Source organism: Gopherus evgoodei, chromosome 3 (genome assembly GCF_007399415.2).
Source record: "Gopherus evgoodei ecotype Sinaloan lineage chromosome 3, rGopEvg1_v1.p, whole genome shotgun sequence".
Taxonomy (NCBI): domain Eukaryota; kingdom Metazoa; phylum Chordata; order Testudines; family Testudinidae; genus Gopherus; species Gopherus evgoodei.
Window position 1 is genome coordinate 105,926,153 of NC_044324.1, and position 19,453 is coordinate 105,945,605.

General features: G+C 43.2%; 1 protein-coding gene across 2 annotated transcripts in view; it reads left to right on the forward strand.

The window, feature by feature from the left end:
* TPD52L1 (TPD52 like 1) overlaps positions 1-19,453 on the forward strand; it is an 87,107-nt gene that overhangs the window by 18,639 nt on the left and 49,015 nt on the right. For both annotated transcript variants that reach the window (XM_030556225.1, XM_030556227.1), the window contains exon 2: positions 15,191-15,306. In XM_030556225.1, the coding sequence (XP_030412085.1) occupies positions 15,191-15,306 (116 nt within the window). The remainder of the gene's footprint in view (positions 1-15,190; positions 15,307-19,453) is intronic.

Here is a 19,453-nt window from a genome sequence, read left to right on the forward strand (position 1 = left end):
ACATATAAGGGGTCAGCTTGACAGTGCTGATTGACCCGGTCCGCTCAGACTTGCTCTGTTAATGTATGTGTGGGTGGGTGTGTGCTCATCTGGTTTTGGAGCTGGGGAACCTAGATCCTGCAGGATAGCTCCATTGGGAGGGGACTTGCGGGAAGGGAGAAGTAGAGCTCCATATGAGCACATAAGTGACACAAGCAGTACATTGATAGAATTACAGAATCCCCTTCCCCAGAAAAGTAACCCGAATGAATGAGCCTATCCCAAAGTAATGGGCAAATCTGGTAACACTCCAAAAATATGAAAAACATGGGTTCCACGGGAGATGATTCCATGAATATGGTTTGGGCCCCCACTCCTGTGTAGAGGTACAGATGGGTTATATTCCTCCAGTATCCTACATGTTCTGAATGTATAATGACTGCTATGAACTCTTACATCCCTCATATTTCCATTCATTCGCTTCATTCTCTCAGCATAGCTGACAAAATCCTGGACATTTTACTAGTAGAGAATTGGAGAACACTGGGTGAAAGGTTTTATCTCTTAGAAAAAGTACTGTCAGATTCTATTAATAGAAACTTTACTTAAGCACAATTCATGTGCTTACTTCCCATGGAGGTCAATAAAGTTACATCAGTTTGAGTCATTTTGGGCCACACCCTCAGCCATCTGTACATTTTGAGGTTAAAACTCCTCCCCTGATGATTTTCCCTATTTTAGCTCCTAGCTCCCCCAACATTCATACAGCTCTAGTCTAACTTCATTCTTTTCTTTAGTTCTTAATTTGTTTTATACAAATCATGCTGATCTGTCACTTAAAGAAACAAGCTGATTTGCAGAGAGCAAATCTATCTTGTAGCACAATGGCACCTATCTTCTCATCTACCATCATTCACTTCATCTTTGCTGTTACTGGCTATAGAAAAGAAAATAACCTTTCCATTTGTGACGTGGTTTTTCTTTTTCCCTGACCTTTTAGGAAGTTGTGAAGAATGATTAATAACACAATGAATGGTACAATACTGTTGTTACTTTCACTATTGATATAGTGGAAAGAAACCACTGCTGGCTTTGAACTGTTACAGTGTTTCACAACAATTGCTTTGTATTATCATACCTACAATTTAAAAAGCAAAGCCATCTTTGTTCCTTCAGGCAGCCAAGAATATTATACTGGGCAGAGAGCTAGAAGTGATTGCATAAGATGTTAAAGTCCAAGCCTGACTAATATGTACACTGAATATTTCAGAAAATGGTTTTAGTTGGAGGGTTAGATCTTGGGTTGAAGTCTGGTAATTATTTTTTCATAGGTAATATATGCTCTTTACTACAGCTGGAATTGTGCTGCTTTTACCCACTGAACTGCCACTTGATTTATCTGTGGCAAGATGGGCAAACTCTTTGAGTGCATATCGCATCTTAGCATAGAGGTCATGTCATGGAGTATGCTCTGTTGTTTGTTATTGCACAAGCTATCTTCCATTAGGGATGGAATAACAGCCCTCCGGCATCTGCAGCAATTCTTTCCATAGGAAACTAATATTAGGAAAGTATTTTAATCTTTTAATGTGACTTTGTAGCTGCAAACGAAGACCAGTGCTTACATACTGTGACCAGCAAGTTAGCCAGGGACTACAAACAAGTGTTCCACAAACCATAATTTGAGAACTGCTAAGCAATGATATTTCTAAAGCTATTTCCAAATTAGAGCTAGATTGTGCTGCTTAAAGGAGCACCAAGGCATGTTCTGCCTTAAGAAGACACAATGCCTCCTGGAGCATTGAGCACACAGAGGCTACACTCCCAATCAGGGCTGGCTCTAGGTTTTTTGCCGCCCCAAGCCCAAAATAAAAAAAGTTACCTCTGAGAGCGCAACTGCCAAAGCGCCTCCTCCCCCCCGCCAAAAAAAAGAAGTGACTGGAGTGCCACCCCTGGAATTGTGCCACTCCAAGCACGTGCTTGGTTTGCTAGTGCCTAGAGCCTGTTCTGCTCCCAATTCTAGCCCTTATGCAACTAGCCAGTGCAGGGAGGAAATTAACCCCAACCCCCACCCTCTTTAAGGTAGGAGGCATCCCCAGCCTTCCTCAGAAGGCTGAGGCTGCAATTCTGCTTGATTCTTACAGGGAGTGAAGAAAAGGCTTCTTATATATTTTCTCCCATGTGCACCTGTGCACAAGCCAGAAGAAACCTGGCTTTTGATTTTTCATCCCCTACACTTGCTTCCACCTCTGCCTTCTTTCTCTTTTCCGTTCTGTAGGTAGGTCTAGCCAAGCCACAAAACAGCATTGACTTCAAGCTTGGAGGATGTGAGAAAAATAAGGCACTACTATCCACAGGAGAAAGGACAAGCTCTAGGATGTTCTCCAGAATTAAGCATCCTAGGTCCCTACAGCAGAAGGGAAGACTCTCTTCCCCCTCCCCCCCCCTTAAGAAATTGTGTGGTCCACAGGGACTAGAATGGGAAATGACACTCTCTTCCTGCTTGGATCCTCCTGGCTTAATTTAAGAATTGAAAAAATAAGAGTGGTAATTTCTGCAGTTTGATCTGGATTTTCTGACCACTTTTTAATTTTTATTGCAAGTGTAACCCCATGCCCCTTCTGGGTGTGGTGCTCTGTCCCATCTAGTGGCATCAAGACCACTTAGAGAGCAATTAATGAATCTGCTTTACAGCCTTAGCTTTTTGCTCATGTGGTAGAGGCTCATGCAGTAAGCTCCAGAGGTACCCTGTTCAATCCTGCCCGCCAACGATGACTGGGATCTATTGGCGTTACACAAGCATTTCAGATGTCCCTTTCCTGGCATTGTGTGTTGATGAGAAAAAGATGAATGACACCAATGCAGTATTATAATCTGGACAGCTCCAGTGTTCTTAATTATAGTTTCTGCAGTCTGACTGCTGAAGTACAGGGTTTTTTTCCTGCTTAGTTTCCTAACATAAAAAGAATATAAATTTTGCCATTTAGACATTAATGGAAGATCTATATACTACACCACAATTTAAAGTGTTCAGGGAAACAGAAGATGTAACTAATCAATATTTGATGCTCAGTTATCTTTAAAATGTAACTGAGTTTGAATGAAAAACTAGACTTGAAACATGTATTTTGGCTGACAATTCCAGCATGTATGCTTGCAGTTATAACATTTAACATTCCCATTCAGAGAAGTAGACTGGTTTCAAAGACCATCTACAGGGAAAAGAGGCAGCAAATACCCAGTTACATCATTCCAGCAGTCATAGCAGAATACTTTTAAAAACAATTGTATACAATTGTCAGTTTCTTAGAGGCAGCAGAAGTTGAAATTCTGCATAAAAATGGGGACTTCTTTTAGGTAACAGAATTGAAATCCAAGAGTAAGAGTCTAAAAGTAAATGAGTAAAGCCTTGTCTACACTAGAAAGAGTTTACTGGAACAGCTGTACTGGCACTTCCTCCTAGTGGAGATGCAGTTTGTACTGGAAAAAGTTCTTTTGGACTTTTTCCAGTAGAGCCAGGTTCCTGGGTGAAATAGGTTATGCTGGCAAAAATACTTTTTTGGTGTTAGAACTGCATCCAGATTGGGGTTTTTGCTGGCCCAACTATGTCTGGGAGGGGGGGTGATTCTTTTGTCAAACTCCTCGCCATAGCTCTGTCAGCAACACTTTTTAGATATAGACTAGGCCTAACTTTCAAATTTAAACTAGAGGCTAAGGGATTTTAAAACAACTGTTTGTGGTGGATTGGATCATGTCTGACACTCTGCATCACAAAATTCCCGGAGGGTGATAGAGGCTGATCCCAGGACCCTATTCAGTGCAAGCTGACTGCCATGGAAGCCAAAAGATAACAAACGTAAAAAGTGAAGTCACAAGCATAAGTTGTGTAAATGATTGCGTTCTCACTCCATTTCCTGCTCTATTACAAAAATCCCACATACAAGCTTCATTAATTTAAAGGTCAGATTAAGAGCTATTCACACCATAGGCCAAGTCCTTATGTCCAGCAGAGAGATGCTGGTGCAAGAGCTGAGAACTCAAATACCTTTTTCCCCTTATCTGTCCACTGCCCTAGTCCTGGCAGTGATGGTTTCCTACAGACTGTTTCAGTGACTGAGGATTGCCAGAATACCAGGCACCTGCTTCCTCTTGCCCCTGATCTGCCTTTCAATGTGCCCCCTAGAGTAGGAAGTTGGGCGCAAAACCAGACTAGAATGAATGCAGAGTTCTGGAAAGCAGGGGCAGTGATTCTAATGGAACTTCCAGTAGCAGATTGCAACTAGCAAAGCCCCGAAAAGCCTGCAGGGGCAAACCTGGCTATGTGGAGTCCAGAGTTGCCTGTGCCCTTTGCCCCATTAGGGCAGCTGAAAAAGGGGCTGAGGTTTTGCATCCATTTCTCTTCCAAGCTCTGGTTACATAGACTGACACTTACCTTACCATCCAAGTCAAAATCCCATACGCTATTCACAGAAACTTTCTCGCTGACTATCACCTAAAAAGCCTTTAATTCACACATTCTTAACTTGACATAGAAGGATTTCATTTCCCTGAAAAGGCTGACTATGATCACTACAATGAAATACACATTTTTTAAATTCAAAATTTAGACTTTTTTTTTTAAATCTACCTTTTAACCCTCTAGACTTTCTCCACAGTTGTTAGTCTACTGGGTAAATCCTTCTTGGTTTGCAGTATTGTCTAGACAGAGCATAATGGTTTATATTCTATCACATCACTCTGGCTGGAAGCCTGCTGTAGGTGTTGCATGCAACCACCACCACCAGATTAAAACACAAGCAACTGCATGAATGTAAAAAGCCAACAGCCACATTACACATGGACAAAAGCTGATTTGTAATCTTTAACCTTATTGTATTTGTTTGTTGTTATACCCAAATAATTAGGCTATGATACAGATACTACATACACGTTCACTGAATGAAATCCTGCTCCAGTGAAGTCAATGGGAGTTTTGCAGTTGACTTCAGTGGGGCCAGGGTTTTGCCCACAGAATTCACTTAAAATATATAGATATATAGAGAGATCTTTGCAGAATTGTGGCCAAAATTTGTACACATATTTGCTTTTAAGAGGAAATACACACACTATCTATCTATCATCTATCTATCTATCTATGCCAGGATTAAGTTTGAAGAGATTTTCTTGTTTTTGCAGAGTTATCTACTGTTGATGTCTCAGTGTATTAACAAGAAGGGGGGGGCAAAAACCCATCCACTGCAACTGATACAACACTAACTACAGTTTAATGGCATGACTTGCACAGCTGTAGTAAAATAATGTAACATAACATGATTATTGTAAAGATTGAAGATTTAATGGTGAATGAATCTTCCAATACTGCTATTAGTCAACAAGTTACGCATACTATTTTTAGTATTCAGTGAATAAAGATAATGATAGGAGACCTTGTAAACTAAAAAAATAAACAGTACAGAAAATTACTGAAGTAAAAGGTATGCAAGTAAATATTTTGTTAGACTATAGGAGAATTTTTCTCTGGATTTCCTGCTTCTAATTCTACAGGTGGTGGTGTCTGTAGTGCATTTTTTTTTTACCAGGTCACTCACTGTACATGATATGGCTTGATATGGAATACTCTGTAAAATGAACTTTAGTAGTGTCTCACTCCACACTGATAAAAACAAATGCAGCCAGCAATCTCCAGGTACATGGATGAAGGTTGTACTGCCTATGACAGGACCAGTGAAGCATCATACACTTGGATTTAATTAAAACTCTGGAGTTTTACGGATCCGTTAGTTCCTAATGGTATAACTAAATTTTTATCATTGCTATTTTGTGTGTGTGTGTGTGTGTGTGAAGATAGATGATTTAAAAAAACCACAAAGGTCAAACATCATACACAGAACAAATTAATACAAAAAATCTGCCTTTAGTTACATCTGATTAGCAGTGGACTTTAAAATTTAAATTTATTCACACTGCTACCAGGCTTCTGCTTTGTCTGTCTGTTTCAATAACTCAGGAAAAGAGTTGTTTCTCCAACACATCTAATATACAGAGGAAACAGTTGTACTATTAGGAGTATAGGACTTTTACTGTATATTTTATTAAGTAATATGGAACAGTATTTGGAACTTAATACTCCCTTAAACAGAACAGTAGGCAGCTCTCTGCACTGCTTTATGTCAGCATATGATATTATGCCTGCTTCTTCTGACAGCAGTGTCACCCCATTCTCCCCTCCCCCACGGGGTGATGATAGATGTTTGGGGCCAGAGTCTGGGTATAATCTAAATATAACCTAGTTTATTTACACATATTCCGATCCTGGAACAGAGGTGGTCAAGCAGCATGCAGGGCAACATCATCTTTCTGGAATCTCAGCCTAGTACCAATGCCCGATTTCCAGGGAACAATTAACCCTCAAGAATTGACTCTACTCAGAGACTAAGGCAGAGAACAAACTTGCTAGCCACTCTCACAGCTGCCTGTACACCAAACCTTGCAATAATCAACACCAACAAAAGCACATCTTCCCAAGAGTCAGAACTTACAGGTAAAAAACTTGGAAGACTGTATGTGACATCACCATTTGGTGATGCCTGCCCTGCTAGTATTATCAACTTCATAGAATACAGGATGCTCCCTTCATGATTTAGCAGGTTCTATGCTTTTTCCAGGCCAGTTTCAGACTTCAGGCTGGAAGTAGGTAGTTATCCTCTAGCTGTAGGGTTGAACTGACTTTTTCAGAAATTGAAATCGGTCAAATGTACAGGTGCCAGAATCCTAATATGGTCAATTGGCTCCATTTTGCTTCAAGTAAAACCATTTTTAACCGCATGTGCACGAAATTAAAGACATTAAACAATCAGTAATCTGGCAGTGAGGTAAAATATATCTTTTGGGTCATTTCATCTGAAAAACTAATATAGTCATTCTGAAATGTCTCATTTGTAAACTTTGTGCCGCGGATATATTGGAAAACAGGGCCTGAAATGAATTTGTCATAAATATCTTCACAAAATCTATTGTTTAAAAGGCATAATTTCAATCCACAGTGTGTCTTTCATTAAACTCTCGGGGAAATGCAGCTCATTGACTAATGCTAAAATTTTATCTGGTCTTTTAATTTATTTAGGGCTAGATTCTATCACATTATCCCATACTGAGTATTACATACTCTGCACATAGCTCCACTAAAATCAAGGGAGGTATTCTTAGAGTAAGATATTACTGGATGCTGTTGAATGCAGGAAAGGGAAGAAGAGTTGAGCTTCTAATGGTTTATCTTGTAAATAAGTGTAGTTTTTATAAAAAAACTTATGCTACTAAATTCTGTGACATCAGCCCTCTAGAGCATGAGCTATGTAACTCTCATCCAACATTAAATGCTATTTCAGATAGGAGGTTAGTTGGATCTTTCTTCATCCTTCTCATAGCCCTGGTCTACACTATGAGTTTAGGTTGAATTAACCTTGCACCCATCCACACAACAAAGCCATTTTTGTCAACTTAAAGGGCTCTTACAATCAATTTCTGTACTCCTCTCTGACAAGGGGATTAGAGCTGAAATTGACATCACAGGGTCGAATTTGGGGTAGTGTGGATGCCATTCGATGGTATTGGCCTCCAGGAGCTATCCTAGAGTGCTCCATTGTGACCACTCTGGACAGCACTTTGAACTCGGATGCACTAGCCAGATACACAGGAAAAGCCCGGGGAACTTTTGAATTTCATTTCCTGTTTGGCCAGCGTGGCAAACTCAGCAGCATAGGTGACCATGTAGTCCCCCCAGAATGTTTCTACACTCCCCCATCATCTCCGTCCCTGAGGTTATCACAGATTAGAAGGCAGAAAACCACATTTGTGATGACGTTTTCCGAGCTCAAGCAGTCATCCTGCACTAATAGGGCACAGCGTAATGCATGGAGACATTCAGTGGCAGAGGCCAGGAAAGAATTGCTGTGTTTGCTTAACTGCAAAAGTATCAAGCCTCGCTAGCGATCCTGCCCGAGGCAGTTCACTGTGTCACATGTTCTCTGCGCTGTGTCAGCCTTGGATGGGGGCATGACCACTTTGTGAGCAGGAAGGCCATAGATATAGACCAGGCCTGCACAACTCGTAAAGCAGCGAGGGCCACATTACTCCAAAGAAAAGAGCTGAGGGTCGAAGCCCCACGGAAACACCGCCCCCCCGGACCTGTTGGCCCGGCGGAAACACCTCACCCCAGCCCTGCAGAAACAAACCCTCCTTCCCCAGCGCTGCCCCACCAAAACAGCTGTGGGCCAAAAAGGAAGGTTGGGGGTGGGGAGGTGATACTTGATTTTAAATCAACCAGGGGCTCCCAGCTGAAGAGGTGGCTGGAAGCCCTCAGGGTCAAATTAAAGAGCCCGGGGCTCCGGCGGCTGGGGGAACTTGGAGCTTTGTGAGGCTGGGGCAGGGATTTAAAGGGCCCAGAGCTCCTGCTGCTAAGGGGAGCCTGAGCCCTTTAAATCCCAGCCCATCCACTGGAGCCGCGGCAAGAATTCAAAGGGCTCTGGGCTGCCTGCAGCCACGGGGAGCCCTGAGCCCTTTAAATCTCAGCCACCGCCGAGATTCAAAGGGCTCTGGGCTGCCCATGGCGGCGGGGAGCCCTGAGCCCTTTAAATGTCAGCCGTGGCTGGGAATCTCTGCGGGCAGCCCAGACAGAGCCCTTTGAATCCTGGCCGCGGCTGGGATATAAAGGGCTCTGGGCTTCCTGCTGCTGCGGCAGCCCAGAGCCCTTTGAATCCCAGCCGCTGGCTTTAGGAAGTGCAGGGTCCAATTCGAACATTTTCGGCTGGGCCCCAGCAGGGTGACTGAAAAAAAATGTAAAAAAAAGCCTTTCATTTCTTAGCAACAGGTTCCCTATAAAAAGTTCTGCCCAGTATGTATTTTTTTGTACCAATAGGATTACGATACGTCCGTATTTTCTTCCCGGATGGTGATTTAAGAACCAAAAAGCCTGACATGTCCGGGAAAATACAGATGTATGTTAACTCTACCTAAAGTTCTTTTTTAAAAAGATGGGTCTGAACTAGAAATGAGCTCCACCACTCCCTGAGGGTGTGCTAGGGTGCACATGTGTGGGTCCTAGCTGCTCCTTGCCTACCTCATTGAAGCAGGTGTGCAGGGTTACTTCCCTGGGAACTGCAGGGCACTGGTGGACATGGGGCTGGCTGGAGGTAGGGGGGAGGGGGCTGGAGGTAGGGTCTGGCTGCAGGTTGGGCAAGGGGTGTGGGACAGACTGGAGACAGGGGGTGTGGCGTGGGCTGGCTGGCTTCAGGCAGGGCCACGGGGGGTGCGGCATGGGTTGTCAGGGCTGGAGACATAGGAGTGTGGGACTGGCTGGCTTCAGGCAGGGGGGTGCGGCAGGGGCTGGCTGGAGGCAGGACAGGCGGTGAGGCAGGGGCTGGTGCGGGGCTGAAGGAAGGGCAGGGGGTGTGGGGCTGGCTGCACACAAGAACTGGTGCAGGCAGAGCAGGAGGTGCGGGGCTGGTGCAGGCAGGGGGTGCAGCAGGGGTTGGCTGCGGGCAGCTGGTGCAGGTACAGGAGGTACACCCCATCCTGTATGGTGAGTGCTTCCTCCTCCTCCCTCCCCCACCGGGATAGCAGCAGCAGCCTGGGGCTCAGGGGCTATTTAAAGGGCCCGGGGCTCCCATGCTTCCACTGCCCCAGCCCTGTAAATAGCTGTGGGAGCCCTGGGGAAGTGGCGGGGCTCCGGGGGCTATTTAAAGGACTAGGGCAGCAGAGGCAGCGGGAGCCCCCTCCCGCTACCCCAGGGCTCTGGGGGTATTTAAAGGGCACAGGGCTCCCCTCCTTCTACCACTCCAGCCCTTTAAATAGCCACGGGAACGGTGGGGAAGTGGTGGCTATTTAAAGGGCTGGGGCGGTAGGAGCGATGGGAGCTCCAGACTTTTTAAATAGCCCCCAGAGCCACACAGCCCTATCCCAGGGCTCCAGCAGTGGTGCTCTGGTGGCAATTTAAATGGCCTGGGGCTCCAGCCCCTGCTGGGAGCCCCAGGCCTTTTAAATTGCCCCCAGGGGAAGCTGGGCCACTCCGGTACAGCGCACTGGCTTTTGCCGGTACACCATACTGGGGCTTGGGCATGGGGCCCTCTTAGGGGCAGGCCCGATTCAGGGGAATTGGTTGAATTGGCCTAAAGCCGGCCCTGACGGCTGGGATTTAAAGGGCTCTGGGCTCCCCGCCGCCGCTGCCTTTTGAATCCTGGCCACAGCTGAGATTTAAAGGCTCCCCTCCGCTGCCAGCAGCGCAGAGCCCTATGAATCCTGACGGTGGCTGAGATTTACAGGGCTCTGGGCTCCCCGCAGCTGCGGACAGCCCAGAGCTCTTTGATTCCCTGCCGCGGGCTGCACAGTGAGCCTCCGTGGGCCGCATGCTGTGCAGGCCTGATATAGAGCTGAGGGTAGACATTGCACTAGGTAGCCTCTGTAGCTAGAGAAAACATTCCTGTGCATTCGGCAAAGTTTGTGGCAAAAAAAGAGAAGCCTTGTAGTGTAGTGGTGATCATGTTCACGTAACACATGAAACATCCCCAGTTTGAAACCAGGCGGAAACAGATCACTGTTCCTTTTTCTGACTCCTCTCCTGCATTTTCAGTCTTAGAACAGACCGCACTGTGAAATTTTACTTTGAATTATATCAGTTATGAGTTAAATAATATGGAAGCTCTCTCTAAGTTATAGTCCTGGGTTCCTTGCCCTTTCAGCTGCGCTGATAAATTAACATTTTTGTTTTTTTGTTAGGCTTCATGAAAATTTTCCCCTGCCACTTTTATAGGGACAGAATGCTATCTAGGACTCTGAAATAATCTTAACGTGGCCCATAGAGTGCAATCCTTCATTCTGGATTTGTCCTTCCACAAGTTGAACTGCTCCTTACTACTGTCCAGGCGTCATGAGCCATGGGAGCAAGGAGCAGGCTGGGGTAGGTGCAACCACGTGGTAATGCCGGCTAGGAGAGCAGCCTGAGGCAGAAGCCTCCAGCTGGCATGATATTCCAGGCAGGACTGAATCTCCATGACACGAAACTTAAAGAAGAGAATGACCTGGAGTCACTCCTATTCGGTGCTCTAAGAGGAGGATATCTATGTCTGTCCAGGCACCCCAATCGACCTCACTGAGGTCTGCTGGCTGAGCGGGACCCTAGCTGGCAGGAGCCAGCAGACAGAGCCTCAAACTGGCAGCGGGGCTGAGCTGCTCAGCCTGCTGCTGGTCTGGGGCTCTGTCCGTTGGCCCCACTCAGCCCGCTGCTTGCCTGGGGTTCCGATCAGGCAGGCAGGCAGTGAGCTGAGCGGGTCTAGCGGATAGGACCCAGGGGAAAAAAGGTGTTAAATGATTGTCTGCGGTTGCTTTCACTGAGGGAGGGAGGGAGAGGGGGGCCTGATGACATGTACCCAAAACCACCCGCGACAAAGTTTTTGCCCCATCAGGCATTGGGAGCTTAACCGAGAATTCCAATGGGCTGTGAGAACTGTGAGATAGCTACCCACAGTGCACCGCTCTGTAAGCCGATGCTAGCCACGGTAGTGAGGACACACTCCGCTGACTTAATGCACTTAGTGTGGACATGTGCAATAGACTGTATAAAATCAAATTCTAAAAAATCAACTTCTGTGAAATTAGGTAAATTTTATAGTGTAGACATACCCTTACCACCTTTTCTCTGGATGCTGTATCTTAGATTAGGGCCAGATCAGCCTCTGGCTGGCCCCCGAGTTCATTTTATCCTTCTCAAACTGTACTGAATTCTGTTCAGACGTAGCTCTGTCTCTGTGGCAGCTGAGTAATGCACATTGTAAAGCATCTTTTGTTTAGGCTATAGCTGACCCAGAGGTGTGTTTTTGTTTGTTTTGTTTTTTTCTGGTCAGAAGTTGCACTGGATACATGTGGTTGTGGATTGTATTTATTAAGGCTTCAGAGTCTGAAGTAGAAATTTACGGTGATGGGTGTTTTGACATACTGGTTGATGGAGTATTTGAAGGACAAAGCCAAGACCCTTAAACAATCTTTTTATTTTTTTTCTGCTGGAGTCTGTAATTTTTTCTTTCATTTCTGAAGCATGGATAGGAGCTATGAAAAGGCTGTTAGTGAGACTGTTTAAAATCTCAGAATAAATTAGAAACAATAATTGGCTCTTCTGGCTAATAAAAAATAATTTGAAAATTATTTTCCTGCAATTTGTGTAAAATGTTTTTCTTTGTTTTGTCAGGGCTTTAAAAATCCACTTACCACATCATGCTAGCTTGCTCGGAAAATCTTAGTATCTAAATGATCAATTTCTGCACAATTTAAGCTTTTATGTTTATTTAAAAGTTTCAGACCCATATGGTTACAAAAGTAAGCTTCCAAACATGAATCAACACAATGCTCTGTTCCTGAGAGTGCCACCAAACTGGTTAGTGATTCTATTGCAACTCATTGCTTTGCCAAGCAGCACCAGAGTGAAGTTGTCAAAACTATGGTCCGGTTCATGCTTGGTATTCAGAACCCTGTGGATTGCAGTTTGAAATTGATAAGAACCAGTTTTATTGTATAGCAAATTTAACACACAAATGCTATGAGCCAGTCGCCTTAGGCAATCCACAGGAAAGGAGAGGTTCGGGGAGGAGGAATCTGGTAAAGTTCCACATTCTCCTTGCAACCAAGAATAGGAAGCATCCACCAGTTATTTGAGCCACCAACTTCCTTCTGACAGTCACTAGATGCCATTTGTAAAACTCTCTTTCCTGTTAGTGCTTACTGAATAATAAGGGTGAGCTCCAGGTTTTCTGCCCCCCCCCCAAGTGGGGGAGGAAGCCAATCGACTCCATTCTTCGGCGGCAGCTCAAAGAGGACGAGAGATACTGAGGGACCTGCTGCTGAACTCCGGCAGAAGATCCGGATGGGCTGCTCCAATAGCAGATGGAGTGCTGCCCCTTTGTATTGGCTGCGCCAGGCACCAGCTTTCTTAGCTGTTGCCTGGAACCGACCCTGTGAATAATGCATGATGCTGATGATCTCCAGAGCATCTGAACATAAGAGACAAATCATGGCTCTGATCCTGGAAGCAGTTAAGCGTGCACTTAAGTACCATGAATACTGTCATTGATTTCAGTGGGACTACATGATAGTAAGATTAGGCATGTGCATCAGTGTTTGTAAGATCAGGGCCTCAGCGTGACAGCACAGTGAATTTAAGCTATCAAGAATGACCACAAGTATACTCTGCTCCAAGCTTCTGGACTATTCCACTCCCCATACCTGTTGCTTGTACTTCAGACTTACCAGCTTTCTGAAACCTCCATATAGCATCATCTTAGGGCTTGTCTTCACTGCTAACAAAAGCAATGATGTTTACCTCAGAGTAAATGACCCATGTGAGCTCTCCTTAGGTAATGACACAAGGAAGACAAGGCACTTTAGTTTCACCACCAGGTAAATCTCAGATGGGGATCCAGAATCATAGACATGTAGGGCTAGAAGGGACAATTACCTCCAGTGTAATCCATATAATGCTCCTCTTCATACACCCCAGGATATAAGCATTATTATTATTTAGTTAGTTTATTTTTGCAACTGCATCACATCATTGACTCATTCAATTTGTGATTCGCTATAACCTCCAGATTCTTTTAAGCAGTACTACCATCTGGTCAGTTATTCCCCATTTTGTAATTGTGCATTTGATACTTTTCCTTTCCTAAGTGTAGAACTTTATCTTTGTCTTTGGTCTGAAATTAACAAGATGAAATTCAGTAATCTGTCAAGATGCTTGCAACCCCTCCCATCTTGGTGTCATCTGCAAATTTTATAAGCATACTCTCCACTCCATTATCCCAGTCATTAATGAAAATATTAAATCTTATCCCCTGTGGGACTCGACTAGATATGTCCTCTCAGTGTGACAGCAAACCATTGAGAACTACTCTGAGTTTGATCTTTCAACAGGTTGTACACCCACTTACATAGTAATCTCATCTAGACCACATTTCCCTAGTTTGTTCGAGAATGTCATGTGGGACTGTGTCGAAAGCCTTATCTTGATTTTTAGTATCACGTCTATTGCTTCCCCCCATCCCTAGTAACTTTCGACCAGTATAGGACTGAGCATGGTAAGTTTACCTCATGGTAAAACTAAAATGCTTTGTCTTCACTATTATTTTTTTATCTCGGGATAGCTCACGTGCATAAGTCAGCTGAGGTAAAAAAAAAACAACACCTTTTTAACAGTGAAGTCAAACCCTGAGGTACACTTCCATAGTAGCAGTACTCCGTTAATAGGAGAGGCTCTGAAACAGCTCGAACAAGACACGTGAAAAATGTAAAGTGTATATTAATCTACTGTATAACATAGTGCTATATTGACCAGACGTTATATTGTCATCCTTGTTGTGGACATCACACAGCAATGATCCATATTTATTAACAGATTTATTTTTTTAATTTGAAGAAAAGGCTAGGTTTTTCATGTTCTTTTCTTCTATGTTATATCATGATGTAGTAGTGCTGTATGCTGCATCCAGTGAGATTTGATTTTTTTAATCTTGTTGGTGCCTTCATGTCTATATTATACAAAAATAATACAACAAAATACTATTGTTCTCCATGTCCATCAAGGGTGGTGCAAGAAGTAATCAGCTTAGTTTACAGCAAGGGAGATCTAGGTTGGTGTGACGGAGTGTTTAAGCCTCACACTAGGACTGAAGGGGTTAAAGAACAATTTTGAGTCCAGATGAACAATTTTGGGCCCAGTCACATCTGCAGAGCATGCTCCATATGGAGATGAAGCTTAAAAGGAAGCCAGACAGCTCAGAAAGGGGCTGACAAGGCAGAGAGAAGGGCCTGTCCTGGGCGCTCCTGAGAAGAGATGTTGCAGGTTAGACAAACACCAGTCAGGGATGGCCTAGGCATATTTAACCCTGCCTCAGGCAGGGAGATAGACTAGATGATCTCTTGAGGTCCTTTCCATCCCTGCATTTTTATGATTCTGTGATAATCTATCATTTGCAATAGGTTTACAAAAGCAAAAAGAAAAGGACTCCAAATGGGCTATATCAGAAAGACCTGGATAACTCTAGTGCATGTAACAAAAATTAGGCCTTTATTTAGGTTTCGTACGGTTGGCCACCCTCTACCCCCTCCCCACCACCACTCAGTAAAATGTATTGTAAGAGTTTTATTGACTGTTACTTTCTTGCTTTCAAAGGTCTGCTGGAAACACAGCCATTGCACGAGACAGACGAAGAAACGGTCACTGATATTGATTTCACAAGCATGATTTCTGAAGAAGAGAGAGAAGAATTAAAGATTGAGCTAGCCAAGGTAAAGCTTTGGAATCCCCTGGATATTAATATTTGTACCTCCTGAATTTGGAAGTTATTAACAGGATCAAGTGCAGATGCCACAAGTACATTATATTTCCTTTATTTAATTATTCTAGACTAGAATAGTGCAAGGTGATTTATTCTGTCAGATTATTTTTGGAAAACTAATCATCTATTGACGGCAGAGGTAAAATTAGTGGGTGTGCTATTTTAAGAAACGAGCCATGTGTCATTTAGTCTTAAATTTGCAGCACATACAGTGAATGAAAGGTCTCTGAAAGAACTCTGCCTTGGTTTCCCCTCTTCCAGGCTCCTCAATACACAACTTCTCATGCTCAAAAGGCTTTCATAAGTCCAGTAACAACCACTCTTCTTGAAGTATGGTGTGTTAAAACAAAGTTCCAGAACAAACATCGAAGGTCTTCCATCCTCCCACCCCTTAAAGCTGGGCCCAACTCCTCCTCCCTCAGGTATTGGCTCATTCTCTGTTCACAGGAGAAGACATAAGGCCTGGCCTGCCTTCTTTGCCACCCCCCAAATGGAAGACGAAACTTTCAGCTAGGTCTTTCTACCCAGCCATGTCTCCCTTCCTCAGGGACCACAGCAAAAGAGTCTCTCTCCCTGCAACTCCACGCTGCAGTGCCTCACTTTAGTTGTTCACAAGCTTCTGTTTTTCTAACCCTCAGAGTCCTGGTTTAATCACATGACTGATTGTTATGTGACTTGATTCATTCTTTCCACCTGGGGAGGCAAATCAGCTGTGTCACAGGTGGGCTGAGACCTCTCTCATGCTCTCTCTCGCTTTCTGTGGAAGGGCCAGCCAGCCTGTGACACACTTACTGAAAAGAACTGATTACATGATTCTTAGAGAAAATGATACTGATGATGATTGCAACGTCATGACAACACAACTTCTTACAGTACTGTGAAGAGAATTTGTGCCAAATAAAATAAAATAAATAAATGGCTGAAGGACGTTAGGGGAGCCTGAACTGGAGGAAGTTACATGGCACTATTAATTTAGTTTTGATGAGGTTAGGAAGAGAGTCAACATCAGGCTTAAATCCAATCTGAATGCAGCCTTCCATGGTGTCTGCTGTCTGATACAGAAGAAGTAGATGAGGGGCAGCCAATTAGAAGCATGGAAAAACCTTCATATGGAGCAAGATTGAAAGAACTGAGGTTGTTTACTTTAGAGGGGAGACAAATAAGAGGGATTGTAGGAAAAGTATTCACAGTAAAGAAAGGTAAAGAGAAGATAAACTGTGAACTTCTATTCACTCTCTCATAGTACAATAAGAAAGGGACAATCAGTGAAACCAGAAGGTGGGAAATTCAAAACAATAAAAGTTCCAATTCTAGGGATTTTAATAAGCCAAACATTTTGGAAGAGACAGAAACCTTCAAGCTTCAATGCATGAGTAGGCACTAACAGTTGGCAGGGTCATAGGAAAGTTCTGTAATTGAGCTGTCCTCTGGAGCATCTGGTACTAGCAACTATGGGACGCTGATACAGGACTAGATGATGTAATTCAAAGGACAATTCTTAGCAGAGACTAGTCTTTCTCCACCATGCAGTAAAAACTATTTAAATTGCAATTAATAGTCATAAGAACAGCCATACAGGTTCAGCCCAGTGATCCAGCAAACCCAGTATCCTCTCTCCTGACTGTAGCCAGTGCCAAGTGGCTTCAGAGGGAATGAACAGAACACAGCACTTATAAATGATCCATTCCCTGCCATCCTGCTCCAGCTTCTGGCAGTTGGTGGTTTAGAGACACCCCAAGCATGGGGTTCCATTCCTAACCATCTTGGCTAATAGTCATTGATTGTCCTATCCTCCATGACCTTATCTGATTTTTTTTTTTAACTTAAGCCACTGAGACTTTTGTTTGATTCATTCTGTACGCTGACTTGTGATTTCCTGAAGGATTAAAAGCCAAGTGATTTTTTCTGCCCAGTTGGGCTTTTAAGGCTATGGGAAGATCTAATGTCTCTGAAATGTTAGCTACATGTTGCTCCTATAGTGAATTTGTATGCCTGTAAATAACAGAAAGAAAGCTTAATTATATGACTGTTAATTATATTTGTATATCCCGCTCAGGACATGCAGATGGAGTAGAAGTTATTTAATATTTAAAGAAAACGTGTGTCAGCTCACACACTGTAGCTCTTGGATTCATTGATCTGCATGTGGTAGAGCAGACTGAAAGAGCGAGAAGGGGGAAAATTAAAGAAAACTCCTTGTAGTTATCTGCGAATAATGAGTTCCCCAAGAGTCTCATCCTATGAGGTCCTGAGCGCCCTTCACTCTCATTGATGTCAGTGGGAATTGAGGGCACTCGGAACCCACCACACAGGATGAGACCCTTAATTCAAGTACACAAAGACAAATTGAAAGTTGTTCTGTCGTCACTAGAATTACAGTATCTAGGTCAACTGGGCTGTTTTAAGACTGTTTTAAATTGCTCACGGCATTCTAGTAGCATGTAATTATGTTCAAAGGGAAAACATTTGAGTATTGCATTTAGAGAAAGTCTGGAGAATTTGGGGCGATTCTAAGGCTATAATTAAATTAAGATCAAGTTTCCTGGAAGAGAGGTTTTTTCCGTAAGTGCTTGTCTACACTGATACTTTACAGCGCTGCAACTTTCTCGCTCAGGGGTGTGAAAAAACAGCCCCCGAGTGCTGCCCACTTCTTTCTTGATGCCTACAAGAGATCAGTTAATGGAATGAGTGGCTGTCAGGTATGCCTGATGTGTATTTATTTAAACAAACAAAATATGATCTATAATGTGTGCATGTATCCGATTATATAAAAATATGCTTTGTTTTTTTTTACTTTGTTTTTTTTATTCCCCCTTGCCTTGTATGTTGCTGGTCTTGGGGATGGATCACACATGTCCACTACCTTGTGTGGTTTTCATTACACTTACCACTTTGCTTGTATGTTATATTCCACTCCTAACTCCCTTTCTTTGTTGTCTTTATTTTAGATGGTAAGGTTTCCAGGGCATGGAGTGTATCTTACTTTGCATTTGTGCATTGGCTAGTACAGTGGGGTCCTGATCCTAACTGAGGCCTTCAGGCATTTCTGTAGTACCCATAAAAATGACTATATATTCCTGTAACAATCTGAAACTAAAAATGTACCACAGGTCCACTTCACATTCCAAAATTACAACAGATCTGCCCCAAAATTTTTCATGGGATCAGGAGTTTCTGTCAGAATGTGTTGTGGTTTTTTGTTTTGTTTTAAGCAAGTTCAGTTATGTACATCAGAGTCTGAGTTTCAGAAAAAATGTGGACACTTAGGGCCTGCTTCTGCAAACACGTAGGCATATGAGTAATCTTACTTGTATGAGTGGTCCTACTGAAGTCAGTCGGAAAGCTAATAGACTATTCAGAGGAACATAATTTTGTTGGTCATCAGCTTCCTCTGGTTGTGTATCTCCCATGTAACAACAGGGGAGAGAAAAACATAAGATAAATGTGATTCTGTAACCCCAAAAATGATCAGAGGGACTATATCTTCTCTCTTTCTGGTCCTAACCTAGCACACACTTCTGCACATGCTTAACCTTAGGAAAACAATGGGGTAGTATATGCAAAAGCAGCTCAGTCACTTTTGAAAATGGAGCTTAGGTTCATAAGGCATCAAATAGTGGGATTTTCAAAAACACACCTAACTCTCATTGAAGTGAATAGGGGTTAGGCAGACTTACTTACTTTAAGTGCTTTTTTGAAAATCCCACTACAAATCCCTAAGCCTTTCTGCTAGTTACTTACAAGTCCCCAATCATGGTGGTAGCTGAACAACTTCAGTAGGTTTTATTTCTGAAACTGTTTTTAGCCTTTTTTTTTAACTGAGATTTCAAATTGATGGTTTCCTTTTAATAATGGATGGTTTAAGAAACACACTTTGCTTTCCTCTAATAGAGTGCGTAATGTTGTCTGTGTTTCAACAGTATGCAAAGGGTTAGTGCTTACTTAGAGCCTAGAAGATTTAGTTAATTTCCGCTTGTTCAGTTAGAGAATTTTAGTCAAAAAGACTTTGATGGAATGTTCACACAGACAGGTATGTAATCAATTTGGTGTTAGTCTGTATGGTAAGCATTAGTGTTTAAGTATCTGTAAGTAAGGTA